The 16,244-nt window shown below is 47.7% G+C and overlaps 1 protein-coding gene across 1 annotated transcript in view; it reads right to left on the reverse strand.

Moving 5' to 3' along the window:
* Nucleotides 1-5,189: 5,189 nt before the first annotated feature.
* Nucleotides 5,190-16,244, reverse strand: part of LOC132419882 (coiled-coil domain-containing protein 3) — a 101,819-nt gene continuing 90,764 nt past the window's right edge. Inside the window, exon 3 of the mRNA XM_060003759.1 lies at nucleotides 5,190-7,084. Within this exon, the coding sequence (XP_059859742.1) occupies nucleotides 6,809-7,084 (276 nt within the window). The 3' untranslated portion in view covers nucleotides 5,190-6,808. The remainder of the gene's footprint in view (nucleotides 7,085-16,244) is intronic.

The raw sequence follows: 16,244 nt of genomic DNA on the forward strand, positions 1-16,244 counted from the left end.
TCTAAAACTCTACATTTTTACTCTCCCCTCCCAGCACATTTTATGATTTTGATGTCACATTTGCATCTTTTTATCTTTAGTATCCATTAACAAATTATTGTAGTTATAGCTATTTTTACTATTTTGCCTTTTAACCTTTATATTAGTTATATAAGTGATTAACCCACCACCATTGCATTAGATTCTTCTGAATTTGACTACATGTTTACCTTTATCAGCAAGATTTATACTTTTACATATGTTTCCTGTTACTAATTAGTGCCCTTTTATTCCAGCTTAAAGAAGTCTTTTTAACAGTTCTTGTAGGGTTAGTCTACTGGTGCTGAACTCCTTCAGTTTTTGCCTGTCTGGAAAACTCTCTCTCCTTCAATTCTGATGTTGTGTATATAGATTTTGCATTCTGCAACTTTACTAAATGTGTTTATTAGTTCTAAGAGCTTTTTCTGGTGGAGTCTTTAGGGTTTTGTATATATAATATGTTCTCCTTCAAATCTGAAGGACAACTTTGCTGGGTAGGTTATTCTTGGTTGGTAGATTTTTTTTTTTCAGGAGTTTGAATACATATCCCAGTCCCTTCTGGCCTGCAAAGTTTCTGCTAAAATAATCTGATAATTTTGTGTGTGTTCTCTTGTATATAACAAGTTGTTTTTCTCTTGCTGCTTTTAAGATTCTCCTTGTCTTTATCTTTTGATAGTTTAATTATAATGTGTCTCAGCGTGAGTCTCTTTGTATTCATCCTTTTTGAAAATCTGGGCTTCCTGGATCTCGATGCCTGTTTCTTCCTCCAGGTTAGGGAAGTTTCAGCCATTATTTCTTTGAATTAGCTTTCTGCCCTTTCTCCTTCTCTTCTTCTGGCACCCCTATAAATGTGTATATTGGTCTGTTTGATAGTGTCCCATAAATCCCTTAAGTTCTCTTCAATCTTTTGTCTTTTGCTCCTGTGATTAGATGAATTCTACTGCCTTATCTCAAGTTTATGGATCTTTATGATTGATCTAGTCTGCTGTTGAAACCCTCTATTGAATTTTTCAGTTCACTTATACTCTTCAGCCTTGTGATCTGATGGGTACTCTTTAATATTTTCTATCTCTTTGTTGAAATTCTCACTTTGTTCATGCAAATGATGATGGAGCAAAGATGCTTCTGACCACACTGAGCATCTTTATGTCTGTTAGTTGAAGTCTGTTAGATAACTTACTAACCTCTGTTTTATTAAGATCTGTGTCTGGAGTTTTGTCTTGGTCTCTAGTTTGGAATATATTCTTCTGTTTCTTCATTTTCCATGACTCTGTGTTTGTTTTTGCACATTAGATAAAGCAGTCTCCTCTCCCAGTCTTGCTAGAGTGGTCTTGTGTAGGAGATGAACCTTATCTATTGGGCTGGCTCATGCTCCTGTAACCTTTGTGATTGTCCAAGCCACGTTTTTTGTTCCTAGTACCTCCCAGTAGTTGAAGGTGTGCCAACTTGACAGGGTTCCAAAGGAAATGATCACAGCACCTACGTGAAGGCTGGTTGGTAGCTGGGCCCTCAGGCAGCAGCTGGGAAAGTATGTAGATAGGCATCTTCCAGAAAGAAATGGGAGCTGGGTGTTTTTGCCTACTCCCTCTGCACTGGGCCCAGGTATATAGCTTTGTGGCCAGGGTGTGCTCTTGAGCCTTTTAAGAACTTCTTTGTTTGCTACATGAATGTAAGTCCTGTTTGCTATCAGAACCAAGCAATTTGGGTGCCTGCCCCTGAGGTGGCAGCCACAAAAGCTGGGGCACAGATATGTATACAAGTTCCTTCCAGGGAGATAACTAGCAGCCTGGAGCAGGCTAGAAAAAGAGGGAGGAAGAGGTGTCTTCGGGCTTCCCTGGTCTTCGGAGAGGATCAGGGAATCAGGCCCTAGGTGCATAGTACATTAGAAGGCTGACCCTCAGGCGGAAGCTTTTGAAGTATGCAAAGAGACCCCTTTCAGGGAAAGACTGGGAGACTGGGCATTTCTGTTTGCTCCTTCTATGCTGATCCCTGGGGCGATGGCCAGTTTAAAACTGCCTCTGTTTTCTGTAGTCCTGTGGGACTTGTAAATGGAAGCACTGGTGACTGTCAGAGCCAGGTGATCTGGGGACCCATCAGCTACCAGCAGCCACAAAGGCTGGGGTGCAGACTTGTGTACAAGTTTCTTTCAGGGACATTCTGGCAACTTGGAGCAGGTCAGAGAGAGAGGACAGGGGTGGTGTCCACTGGCTTCCCTGGTCTTTGGGGAGGATGGCAGTCAGCCCCTAGATATGGGCTCAATTAGAAGCCTGACCCCCAGGCAGCAGCTTTTAAAGTATCCAAGTAGACCCCATTCAGGGAAAGACTGGGAGGTGAGCGTTTTTTCCCTGCTCCCTCTGCACTGACCCCGAGGTGATGGCTGAAGTGAGTGCTTGTGCCCTTTAACAACTGCTTCTTCTTTTGCTATAGTCTGTGGATCTCATGGACGCAAACCCCATTGGCTTTCAGAGCTAGGTGTTTGGAGGCCCACCCCTCGGGTAGGAGTCTTAAAACCTGGGGGATGTAGATGTGGGGTCCAAACCCTTCACCCCTCAAGGAGAAGCTAGCATTCGGGGATTTCCTTCCACAAACTGTACAGTCTGTGCCAGGGCTGGGGTTTATGGCAACAGCATGTCTCAGCCTTTCCTACTCATACATAGGAAAGACGTAGGTGTTTTCTTGGTCCCTCATTGTATAAGAGGTCCTTAGCCAGTTTGAGTTTCTTTCAGAGGGAGTTGCTCTTTGTGTAGCTGTTCACTAGGTGTGTCCGTTGGAGGAGGGGGCGTCCAGGAGCCTTCTGTGTCACCATCTTTAAACACAGCTTCAATACTTTCTAAACTGTTTTGTTTTTTCCTGGGATGGATAAATCTGAGCATGGCTGGAGGATAAGGGCAGGATTCCCCAACGAAGAAAAGATTTATGATAAAAGAGGGAACATTGGTGGAGCCAGGTTTTGAGAGGAGCGATATGAACTCAGGATAACAGGGCAGGGGTTTGACCCTGGATGTGGCCCAGAGAGATGAGCCTTCCTTTGAGTTGGAAGGGAGGAGAGAAGGGGGGCAAACTAGACAGTGTGAGTGACAAGCTAGTATGGATGAAGAATGTCCTCTGCCATATCAGTAAACAAAGGATGTTGCGGCCATCAAGCTAGCAGCCACTGCAGCGGCGCTGACTGTGCACCCTGAGGGGATTCACAGGACACTGGCCCTAGCTAGTTAAGGTGCATATCAAAGGAATGACTTCAAGAAGCCCAGACTCTCGCATCTTCCCATATGTAGAAAATTCGTTAACTTGCAATGTCTTTTTTTTTCCTTTAATTGACCGCCATCTTTCAGTGTTTTATCTGGTTGTGTTTTGCTTTGTTTCTGCAAAAGCTCCCGCGTACCCTGTCTCCTCGCTCACCTCTTCAGAGCGACCTGAGAGGCACCTCCCGGGCTGAAGTCCTCAGTATGTCCACCGAGTAAAACGCAATGCTCAACCTTTAGCTTTTTTTTTTTTTTGCGGTACGCGGGCCTCTCACTGTTGTGGCCTCTCTCGTTGCAGAGCACAGGCTCCAGACGCGCAGGCTCAGCGGCCATGGCTCATGGGCCCAGCCGCTCCGCGGCATGTGGGATCTTCCCGGACCGGGGCACGAACCCGCGTCCCCTGCATCGGCAGGCGGACTCTCAACCACTGCGCCACCCGGGAAGCCCTAGGCTGTGCATTTTTTAATTCGACCCTGAGAAGGTGAGCAAACACATTTCTGATGGACTATATTTTCTTGGTAAATTTGCAGGAACAACCCACTACTGAATGTGAAAGAAAAGGAGGTAGTTCAGAACTAAGGAAAATGGAAGGAGCTGGAGTATTGTATGGCAATTGGACGGGAAAATGACATGGAATCCCACCAGACACTCTTATTTCTGACATGCATTGGGCCTTTCCGGTGAGTATTTATCACTATAATGTAGATGATTATTGTGAGTAATATTATTGAGTACGTGTGGGGTGTCAGGTATCATGCTAAGCATCTCCTCACAGCCTTTACAGTAGGAGTGATTGTCCCCATTCTACAGGTGAGCTCGTGCAAAGAGAAAAGAAGATAGGGTTGGAGGTCTGACTGGCCACCTGTCCTAGTTGTGTACACGGGGCAGGTTAATCTCTTGAAGCCCCAGATTCCTCTTGGAAAATGGCGATCAGAATCGCTATCATGAAATTGTTAGGACTATTAAGTGGGATGTGTGTGCGAGAGCCTAAAGCATTCTGTGTGCTTAGTTTTGTTCTTTTTTTAACGATCATAGAATGTGGACGTTGCTGAGCCAACAGCTGATCCACAGTCGCTGTGATTGGATTTTGCGTTCTCTCTCCCCAAAGGAAGGTGAGGATTTGCACCACAGAAGCGGGAATCCCTGTTAACTTCTGCTGCCAGGCAGGTACCGCAAATGCGTGATGTGTGTTAAAAAAGAAACAAAAAACCCCAAAGAAACCCAAACGGGGGTGGGTGCGATAGTAGCAGAGACAGCGGCCTGAACCGTAGTCCAGTGAAGGTTGACATTCAAACACAGAAACCTCATCCCCACATGAGGTGTGGCCCACATGCCACCAGTTTGTAACTCCTGGGAACCTGATTTAACGATGCTAGATTCTGTCAGCCTCTTGCTTATTATGTGACTTTGGCAAAGTCACTTAGCCTCCTTGAACCGCTGAGTGGAACTCAACCATGGCCCACAGCTCAGAGAGAGTGCTACGACAGGTCGGCCAATGTGTGTCAAGTTCTGAGCAATTCTTGGGTTTTTCTTGCATGAACAACTCCTACTAGTACAACGAGCGGGTGGCGAGGCCTGCCGCAAGATGACGACGTAGCAGATAATGGGGACCTGGGAGTTCCTGTTGGCACAGATCCTAATGTACCTTTGAAGACACTGATTAATGAAGCTGCGTGTCCCTCGTGAGGTGAGGTCAGGATAACACTGCTTGTCTGCAGGTGTGTTGAGAGATGGGAACCCGGGGAGAGACAGGGTTAGCCTCATCCCAGCGGGGAAAGCAGAGGCGGCTTCAGCTCAATCTCCTAAATGCCTCAGGTGTGACCCACAGATGCTTCCCCCGGAGGATCTAAATGGCCTTTTCAGGCCAAAGCTGGAAATCCTGCAGGCCCCCTGCTCCCAAAGATACACGCATTGCTTTGCTGCTGTGGCTGAACTATTGGCTCACGTTTATTGAAAAGGCAGAACATAATGCATCCGAAGAGATCCAGCTTCCACAGTTCCCCAAACGCTGGCTGTAAATCACCGTTAGGCTTGTCATTCCCTTGGGTGGCAGCAAAACTGCTGCAATGAAACGTCCCTGGGAAGAATAAACCACAAGACGTGCCTTCTATTGTACCAGACCATGAAGATTACAGCTGATACAGTGCTGGCAGAAGCTTAGCGGTAAAGAGCCCTTGAGCAAAAGTCCCCATGCTGTGCAGTCCAGGGCGTTGGCTTCTCCTCTGAGGCCATCACCTACCATCAAGACCCAAGTGTTACAAGGCTCATGCCCCAGGCACGCTGCCAGAGCAAGAAGGACATAGTTTTTCTAAAGGCAGGGGATGGAAATCTGACCCTAACTGCCATTTTCAATGGAGAGGACGGCATTGTCGGGCCCTCCTGTATCTGGGGTGGTAAAGGGGCAGCTTCTACCTAAAACAGCGGGGAAGGGACACTGGTTGGTTTGGAGAACCATCATCAGAAGCTAACCAAGGGATGGGCGCTTCTTAGTCACACAGCTGGGACGCGATCACATGTGGCTAAGTGAAGGGCTCAGGTGTTAGGTATTGTGAATATCTTTTACTTGCAATACTCTCTCTAGAGGTTTCTTCCCAAAGAAGGTGAAGCGATCGTACAGAGGATCTAATGCAGTGAGAAGCGGGCTGATGTGCAAACACTACTCCCAGGGTCTGTCTGGACAGTCCAGGTGGGTGCAAAGCATTTGCATAAAGAAGCCAAGATCGGAACGCCCTCAACAAGCCCTTTTGGGAGCAGAGCAACGAGGCAAGGTCCCCAGACCCCAGTAGGTAAGGAGGTGTCTTTGCACAACAGAAATTCACAACATACTGGGTCAGCTCACCTTGAATTCAGAGAAGTTGGAAGTAATCACTGAGCAAACAGTAAGTCAGAATTTAGTAGGGGCTGAGATACTGTTCGAGCTCCTCCAACTTAGAAATGTGCTTTCATGAAACAGGACAGGACCATAAAGGCAATTCCCCTTTAAAGTGGCCCATGGGAAACCTCTGTAACTCTGGATAGCTGAGGTTGGAAATCAGGTATAATTCTTCTTAATTACCTGCCACCTCTAGCTCCACTCCCTGACTTGTGATGAGCTCTGTAAGTCTTAATGACACCAGAAGATTCCACGACCTATCATTCCTTCAAACCAACGGTTGTCCTGCTGCTGAGAGCTGGGACCACACTCCCTTTCTTCGGAAATGGAGGCTGAACCCCTTGAGTTCTGTACCTCTAGAGATTCTAAAATGTTCTTTCCCTAATAAGTGCACTTTTTCCAAGCTGCTCCTGGAAGCCAGGGACAGGCCCCAGGCAAGCATAGGGCACTGCTGGCATCAGAGCACTGGGTCTGGGACAAGGGAAGGGCAGGAGGCCGGCAGCCAAGGAGATAGGAGACTTGCCCTGTAAACCAACTAGACGCTACCCAATGCACAGTAAAAATATCATCATCTACAAGAGTTCTTGAGCTATGTGCATGTCTAAACCCAGTGTCCTTTTCCACTCCCCGTGAGAGGCCTCAGCGGGTACCAGGTGAGGCCAAGGCTCCATCCCTGCTACCCCCGCAGGTAGGCGGCGCCCGCGGGCTCGCGGCCCAGCGCGTTGATGTGCGGGAGCGCGCCTGCCGCGGCCGCCAGCTTCTCGCTCAGCTTCTGGTTCAGCAGCTCCAGGTGGCGGCCATTCTTCCGCGCCTGCCGCAGGGACCGCTTGACCTTCTTCACCCGGTCCCGCAGCTGCTTGTTCCGCTTCTCTAGGGTGGCCACCTTCTGCTGCAGCTTCTTGACGTGGTCCTCCTCCTCAAACAGGGCCTTCTGCACCGAGGAACACATAAGCTGGGGAGGAAACACCAGGAGACGCAGGTGAGTTTCAGAAAACCTCCCCAGGTAAGCTTCCTGGTGCTGCCAGCCCGGCAACACAGACCCCGATGTCACCAATGGCCCCAACCCGGGATAAGGACAGTCCTCATGCCCCCTTCTTGTTTTCGCCCTGTGGACCCCAAATGCAGAGCCCCCCTCTTTTGCTTTCTGTGTTTGGGTACCCTAACACATAAGCTGGGGAGGAAACACCAGGAGACGCAGGTGAGTTTCAGAAAACCTCCCCAGGTAAGCTTCCTGGTGCTGCCAGCCCAGCAACACAGACCCCGATGTCACCAATGGCCCCAACCCGGGATAAGGACAGTCCTCATGCCCCTTCTTGTTTTCACCCTGTGGACCCCAAATGCAGAGCCCCCCTCTTTTGCTTTCTGTGTTTGGGTACCCTAGATAATTTTGTTTTCAAAAGATACTCCATGGTTTTGTCTTCTTACGTGCCTACCGATTTGCATCCTATTGAGTCCCTGTTGGAGCAGGTCACTCTTCACTTTTTGCTCTCATTCAGCAGTTTCGCCTGTTCAATTCTAATCTGACTCTAGAACATTTTACAGTAAAGCCCAAGTTTGAGGATCACCCACTTGGAAGCGAAACTGGATCCACAGAGGGCCTTCAGCGTATTTCCACAAAAGGGCTTTGCCTGTGCTGAGGTGCAAATACCCTCATTCTAGAAACATTTCTAGTCATCGTGGGATGGGCTGGAAGTGAGTGTCTCTTTTGAAAAACTGAGTTTTTGTTTCTTACCTAAGCCCCCTTGGTTTCTTACAGAAAAAAAAGATATTCTAAATATGTCACTCTAGCAAGAAGGACAGAGCTCTGGTGACCCAAGAAGTAAGAGAACAAAACCTGAAACAGAAAGATGCACAAAGAATATGAATAGTCTACAGGAAGGTAACATACAAGTATCTCTTAATCTCTTATATGAAAAACTTAATAAGAGAAATGCAAACTAGATCCACAATGGATGGCTTTTCTTTTAACAAAATGAAATTTTGATTTTACCCTTTGGTAAAATCAGAATCAGCATTTGGGGAAATAGGCATTCTCTTGTAGGCATTCTCATATGCTGTGGGTAGAGTGTAAACTTCTATAAAGAACAATCTGTGTCAAAATGAAAACTGCTTATACCCTTTGATCTAGTCATTCTGATAGAAACACTCCCATATGTGCAAATGTATATTTATATATTATATATAATAATATATTATAATTGTATTTTATTTATACACACACACACACATAAAACAACTATAAGAAGGTTGAGGAATGACATTAGCATCATGGCCGTATGAGACATCCCTCTTCCCACCCCCAACAAAAATGGCATCATGAACAAAAGTGACTTTAAGAGAACTGTGGGATCCACCAAGGGACCCAGGAGGAGTCTTGCCCACGCATGGCATCTGTGCATGCCTGTCTTTCTGATTGCTTGCCTGTCTCTAGTATTCTATTGTGTCCACAGAACCTATTTTTCCCTGTATATGCAAATTGTATGTTTATAAGTGAAAATGTTAATACATTAAATGATTGTTCATTTTAAAGCATAAGAAAAAAAGACGCACATCAGTCCTGGCTGTGGACCCTTCAGTGGTCCGCGAGCTTCCTCCAGCCCCTCTCAGGCAAAGAACCTCAACAGATATTCCTCAAAGGAGATATACAAATGGCCAACGAGTATATGAGAAGGTGCTAGACCTCACCAGTCATCAGGAAAATACAAATCAAAACCACAGTGAGGAGCAGGCAAGCAAAGGAACCTGTTGTTTGTTCTCCCTGCCCCCCACCCCTGCTCTGCTGCAGCAGGGGTCCCAATAAAGTCCTGACTGAACTTGGCCTCTGATCAATTTCTATTGATTAAGGAGGCCAAGAACCCTAGTTGGTAACAGATTTTGTGGTGCCCAACGTGGGGCTTGTCCCTTCTGCAGGAGAGGATCTGGGCACCTCCGGGACCACCTAACGCAGCTTCCCCGCGGGTGACAAGTGGCCACCTGAACCTCTTGTTTCAGCATCGCCTCGTCTGGTAAGTCTGCCTTTCTGGCCCCCGAGGGGCCTCAGTACCCTCATTCAGGCAATGCTTCTCCCCTCCCCTTTGTCCCTCCCCATTTTCCCTCTCCTGAAATCTCTCTACTTCTCTCTCTGTCCTCTCCTCCTTCTGTCCTTCCAAGAGAGTGGATGTCGGGCAAGCTACAGCTCCCTCTGGCCGGCAATGGCTCACCGTGACGGGCGACAAGCAGAGGAGGGAGAGGCTCCCTTCACACCTTGCAGACCTTGGTCCAGCGGGCTCTCCCTGACTGGAGATTTATGAGTGATAGAGGTTCAAACCTCATATCGTGTAGTGGGCTGTAAGTCCGATCATCCCCATATTCTCACCTTTATTTTCCTGCCGCCAAGAGAAGTCCCGTTGGGAACGAGCTGAAGCGGCAGATTTCTATATACTGGTGCATGCGTGGGTGAGAGTCCCACCTGTGGGTCGGGGACCCACAGATGACATGCAACTGGCTGGTTTCCGGGCTTGATCACCCCAATGGGCAGTGGACAGGGTGCTCCCTCCTTCACTGGCCCTTTCTGGAAGCATGCAGATTGGTACCTGAATAGACAGCCGCAGGGGGCGGGCTGAAAAGGCAATCTCTCTGTCTCTTTCTCATTTTCAGTCTTTTCTGTCCCTCCTCCCTTTACTTCTCCCTTGGTCCTTACCCCTACCCTCCCATCCCCTTAATCCTGAAAACTTCTTGTTTGTGTCTTTAAGTTTTGCGATTGCTTTCTTTGTGATGTAGTTGTTGTCTGTCCAGCTGTCCCTGGAAGTCACTGCCGACATTGTGAGCACACACAAACAAACACAGCCCCCATTGCCTGAGACTCCAGCCTTGGGTTACTTAGTGGGATTTCAAAGAACAAAAAGAAAAGACGGGGGCTTGCATCTCTCTCCTCTGCCTTTGCAATGTAACTCTTCTGCCTGGGCTCTCAGGAACTACCTGATTCATCTGTAGTCCCCCAGACTGAGGGGGGAAAAAAAAGGCCATTTTAAATTCAAGCAGGAAAACTATGAGATCTCTGCTTCTACAGAAATTAACTTGTCTAGCTTAAGCTATGGGTTTAATTAATACAGACCCATCTTTGGAGTCATCAACATAAAGTACAATGCTTTCATTGTATCTAGGGTTACTGGAAGTCAATAAGTGCATATTGTTCCTGTTGTAAAAATCTGTCAACAGGGACAATAACCTGATATGATTAAATTTTTAAGTAAATGTAACTGGGATAAGAACTTTTTGCTAAGCTACATAGGAATAATTATGTTTTGGAAACGTCCATCTAAGAAGCTAAAGTAATTAAGATAGGAATTAATTGTATCTGCAGGCCATTTCAAATAAGATAAACTATTGGAACATTAATTGCTAAACAGGTCTAAATTTACCTACTTTTGTCTTCTTGTGAGAGAGAAATTAAGCTGTTTGGTGCCACCTTGAGATGTTCGCTACCAATTTATGGAATGCTAACGTGAAAGACAGTTCATGGTGGCTTAAGGAAAGTAGGATGCGTTAAGAAAAGAAGGTAAAAGGAACGGGAATATATTTTGTTGAAAGGAAAAAGGATGACTTTGTCCTAGAGCTGGCTGTTTCTGAATGGGGAAAGAATAAGGGACAAAGTATGGCTACAGAAAGTTGCAGGTTTGCGGAAGAGGAACATTAGGAACTTTGGTCAGGATTTTCTAAGGTTGGATTAAATTTAATTAGGTAAATGGATTTTATTAAGAGTAGGTTGATGCAAGACTGGGCTTGGTTTCTCTCTCTCGTAAAAAAACAAAGTTTTCCCGGGATCAGGTTCAAAGTCAGCCCCCACCTTTCCCCCCTTCGGGAAGTAGCGATGGCAACAGAGGGGTCATTAGAGTGCACAGCCCCTTCTCAATGGGAGACTTAGGAAACCCATAAGGCAGGTTCTCAGAGAACCCTGACAAGTTTAGGGATGAATTTATCAGGCTGGGATTGACATTCTCTCTCACCTGGCAGGACATCATGGATTATTCTGGCCCACTGTTGTACCCCAGATGAAAAGGAGCGCATACTGAGAAAGCCCAGGGAACACGCAGATGGCCTACTGGCCACCAGTCCACATGGCCAAGTTTATCAGGTAGGTGGGACGCAATCCCAGAACATGACCCATGCTGGACTGTGAAGATTGTGTAGGCCAAGCTAGGATGAGACATTAGCTTACTTGTCTGTCAGAAAGAATGAAAAGGTGTATGGTGAAGCCAGTAAATTACAGTATGGTCTGAGAGGTTACACAGGAAAAAGATGAAAGCCCAGCAGGCTTCCTGAGCCGCGTGACAGAGGCATTCAGGAAGGACACCATTACAGACCCTGAGTCCGCAGAAGGGAGGACACTCTGGGCCATGCATTTTATCACCAAGGCTACTCCTGATATCTGGAGACAGTTCCAGAAGCTTGCGGCTGGGCCCCAAGCCCCGCTGTCAACCCTGAGGAGGCCTTCAAGGTCTGTAACAACCGAGACTTAACAGAGGAGGCCAATGAGGATAAGAGGCTAAATAAAGAAAACGCAGCCTCTGGCTGCTCTGATCCACCCACCACCTCCAGGGGAACCTGGAGGGCCGAGAAGGCTGGACAGACCAAGAAGCCCCTTGGACCCAAACCAGTGTGGCTTTTGTCGGAAAGGGGGGCACTGGGAGGCGGAATGTCCTGGGCGCCCTCCTGTGGGACGCCCGAGCGCCTCCCCGGCTCCAGATCCATCCTCGTGCCTGCAGCGAAGCCTCGGGTCACCCTCGATGTGGCAGGTAGGAGAACTCTTGTAGACGCTGGAGCCGCCTGCTCTGCTCTGACTTGGCCAGCTGGCCCCCTCTCCAGCCATGACTGTGCTGTGATGGGAGTCGATGGACAGCCAAAGGAAAGGCGATTTACCATCCCCTCTTGCCTGTGGAATCGGGTCCATTATTATTATTCACTCCTTTTTGTACATGACAGAATGCCCTGTCCCTTTCCTCGGGAGAGATATGCTAAATAAGTTAGGAGCTAGTATATTCTTAGGTCAGGGTGAATCCAAGAAGGTAATCCGCACGGAGAATGCATCTATTAGTGGTCCCAGATGACCCACCTGTTGGGCATCAAAATATGCCCCAAGACATCCCCCAAGAAATTACAGAACAGGTAGATCCTGCAGTTTGGGATACCTCGGTGCCAGGAAGGGCAAAACGTGTTCCCCCAATGAAAATAAGGTTAAGGCCTGGGGAAAAATACCCCTGGAAGAGACAATATCCTTTAAAGCCTGAGGCCCTGAGGGGAATCCAACCGCTGCTCAGCAGATTCCTGAGACACGGACTCATTAGGCGCTGCCAATCCCCTTGCAGCGCCCCGAACCTCCCCGTACAGAAGCCTAACGGGGAGTGTCGGTTTGTGCAAGACTTACTGGCATTAATGAGAGCTTTGCAATTAGGGAAGGATAAGAAATTAACTATTTTCACTGACTCTAAATATGGGTTCCACGTGCTACATGCTCATGTTGCCAGATGGAAAGAAAGAGGAATGTTAACCACTAGAAGTTCCCCATAAAACATAAAGATCTGATTCTGGTCTGTTTGTTAGAAGCAGTGTAGCTTCCTACCCGGGTAGCAGTAATGCACTGCAGGGGCCATCAGAGGGATGGATCTTTTGTGATCTTTTGCGAGCCAAGGGAACAGCAAAGCTGATCAAGTTGCAAAACAGGGAGCTCAACTGCAGGAACCTGAACAAGGTAAGGCTCTAGTGATTGGCCCCCACCCTGAACTCCTAGCCTTCCCCAGTTCTCCCCCCAGGAATAAGAAAATGCTGAGAAATGGAGCTCTGAGAAGGGAAGCACAGGCTGGCATCAAAAGGAGGATGTTTCTAATCCCTGAAGCCCAACAATGGAGACTCACCAAGAGCTTACATGACGCCACCCACTACGGGAGGGATGCACTATGGGACTTGAGGCAAAAGGCTTTTTCAGGAAAGGGGCTTGAAAGAACAATAAAACAAGGAACGCTTGCCTCGCCTGTAATAACCCGCAGGCCCATCCAATCCCCCCTTCGTTACTCAGGCCAATTCAACGCCGAGGGACATACCCGGGGGAAGCCTGGCAGTTAGATTTCACCCAAATGCCCCCACGATCAAGATATAAATATCTTATGGTGTTTGTTGATACTTTCACAGGGTGGGTTAAAGCCTTCCCCACCCGATCTGAGAACGCCCTGCAAATCTGTAAGTCCCTTTTAAAAGAAAGAATTCCTCGGTTTGGACTTCCAAAGTCCCTGCAGAGTGATAACGGGCCCTCTTTTTATAGCCAAAATCACACAGGGGCTCACAACAGCCCTAGGGCTAGACTACAAGCTACACACCTCTTGGCACCCCCAGTCTTCAGGGAAGGTAGAGAAAATGAACCATCCGTTAAAGAAAACCTTAGCAAAGCTCTGCCCAGAGACTCATGCACCCTGGACCAACCTGCCTCTTATTGCTCTCCTCAGGGTCCGTGTAGCCCCCAGGAGTGGTCTGAAACTTAGTCCCCTTGAAATGACCTATGGGAGGCCTTTTCTTACTACTGACATTCTACTGGATGAGGAAGTGAACCAGACCCTGAGATATGTTATTCTAGGACAAGTTCAGAAAGCAATCCAGGACTATGCCTACAAGGCACTGCCAGCTCCCACTAAAAATACAGAGGAAGGAGCAGCTCCTTCACAAATAAACCCCGGGGACCCAAGTTCTTCTCAACATCTGGAAAGAGAGCTCCCCCAAAGACCAACTATTGCCAACTATTACTGTAAAGTAATTTTAACCACCCCCACTGCTGTCAAACTGCAAGGGGTATCCGTTGGGTTCATCTGTCCAGACTAAAGCTTTTACTTCCAGAAACCCCACGGGTCACAACAGAAGAACAATGCACCTGTGAGCTAGCGGAAGATCTGAGATGCCTATTCCAAAGACAGGTACCATCAACAGGTAAGTAAAATGATGTAGTGGGTTGGCTCCTATCTCAAGCCTTAATGGGACCTGGGACGTCTCGTTTCCTTGGCTGATGTAGTTCTTGACAATCGTCTGGCCCTTGAGTACCTTCTGGCAGAGCAAGGCAGAGTTTGTGCAGTAACTAGTATTTCCCGCTGCACTTGGATCCGTGCAACAGGACAGGTAAAAGTTGATGTTAAGGAAATATAAGCTCAGGCAGAGTGGCTTCATAATTGTGGCGGGGTGATATCGCCTTCCTTGTCTGGTGGTCAACAGTCAAGGAAGCCCAAAGTTAACCTGGTTCCTTCCCTTTCTAGGCGCTTTAATGGCAATGGTTGTTCTCCTTTTTAGCCTTTGTTTTGTTTAACCTTCTGGTTAAGTTTGTGTCTTTTAGGCTCCAACAGTTTGAAGTAAGGCTCATGATGGCTCAAGAAATTCAGCCCATTCCAGCGGAAAGTGGCCCAGGTCCCTACAGGTCCTTGGAACAGTCAGGTCCTTCTCCTCTAGGGTAGGCTGGGGTCTTTCAGAAGAAGAGACCTTCAGCCTCTTACCCCTTAATAAATGTGTCGAGTCTCTCGGGGGGGAAGGAGACAGGCTGGGACCTGGGAGCCTGTGCTGCAGGGCTGCAATGCTTGCACCTGGACACACCTCTCCTCAAGCGACAAATTAAAAGAAACTGTATGGGACTGAAAATTACTGTGTGCATGCTCAGTTGGGGCAAATTCTAGACAGAAGATACAAAGAGACCAAAAAAACCCAGCTGCCATTTTGAGGAGCCTGGAGCAAAAGCAGGGGGTCCGGAGCAAAAGCAGGGCACTGCGCATGCCCCCGGCACACAACACCACCTAAGGGGTGGGCAAAACACCTAAGCTACCCCTTCGGCCCAACCCCTGGACACACCCCTACCCTCACCCCATATAAGGAACAAGCTCGCCCCCTCTCAGGGCGTGGGCAAGCAAGGGAACCTGTTGTTTGTTCTCACTCCCCACTGCCGCAACAGGGGCCCCAATAAAGCCTTGCCTGAAAAAACAAACAAAACCCACAATGAGGTGTCACTCACACCTGTCATCAAAAAGACAAGAAATACGGTTCCAGTTCAAGATGGTGACATAAGAGGACTCTGAGCTCACCTCCCACCATGGACACACCGAATCTACAGCTACATACAGAACATCTTCCCCTGAAAGAAACCCCAAAACTACGAGTGGCCCCTACCTACCAGGCAACCGAGAAAAAAACGCACATTGAAGCAGGTAGGAGAGGCTGAGACAATCTCATCGTAAACCCGGTGCAGCAGCCTGCAGTCAACAGGGAACTGACAACTGAGCTTATCCCCGAGGAGCAAAGGGGTTGAACCCCACATCTGGCACCCCAACTTTTAAGACCTGCACCTGAGAGACGAGCCCCCGAAACTTCCGGGTTTCAAAGCCACCAGGGCTTGCCTCCCTGAGACCCACAGGCTATGAGTGAACTGAGAACAGTTTTTAAAGGGCTCACACAGACTCACCTGGCTACCCAGCACCAAGGCCCAGTGCAGAGGCAGCGACTGAAAAGCACCCGATTCGCTTATCTGAAAGCTTTGGCCTGAGGGGCAGGCTTCTCATTGAACACACAACTAAAGGCCAACTGAAATACTCGACGAAGACTCTGGCCTCTTTTTGAAGTATGGTTTTCTCAGGGTATATGCCCAGTAGTGGAATTGCTGGAAGTCATGTACCAAAATGTTCATTGCAGCTCTATTTACAATAGCCCAGAGATGGAAACAACCTAAGTGCCCATCATCGGATGAATGGATAAAGATGATGTGGCACATATATACAATGGAATATTACTCAGCCATAAAAAGAAACGAAACTGAGCTATTTGTAATGAGGTGGATGGACCTAGAGTCTGTCATACAGAGTGAAGTAAGTCAGAAAGAAAGACAAATACCCTATGCTAACACACATATACGGAATTTAAGAAAAAAAAATGTCATGAAGAACCTAGGGGTAAGACAGGAATAAAGACACAGACCTACTAGAGAACGGACTTGAGGATATGGGGAGGGGAAAGGGTGAGCTGTGACAGGGCGAGAGAGAGGCATGGACATATATACACTAACAAACATAAGGTAGATAGCTAGTGGGAAGCAGCCGTATAGCACAGGGATATCGGCT

The sequence above is a fragment of the Delphinus delphis genome, chromosome 2 (assembly GCF_949987515.2).
Source record: "Delphinus delphis chromosome 2, mDelDel1.2, whole genome shotgun sequence".
Lineage (NCBI taxonomy): Eukaryota > Metazoa > Chordata > Mammalia > Artiodactyla > Delphinidae > Delphinus > Delphinus delphis.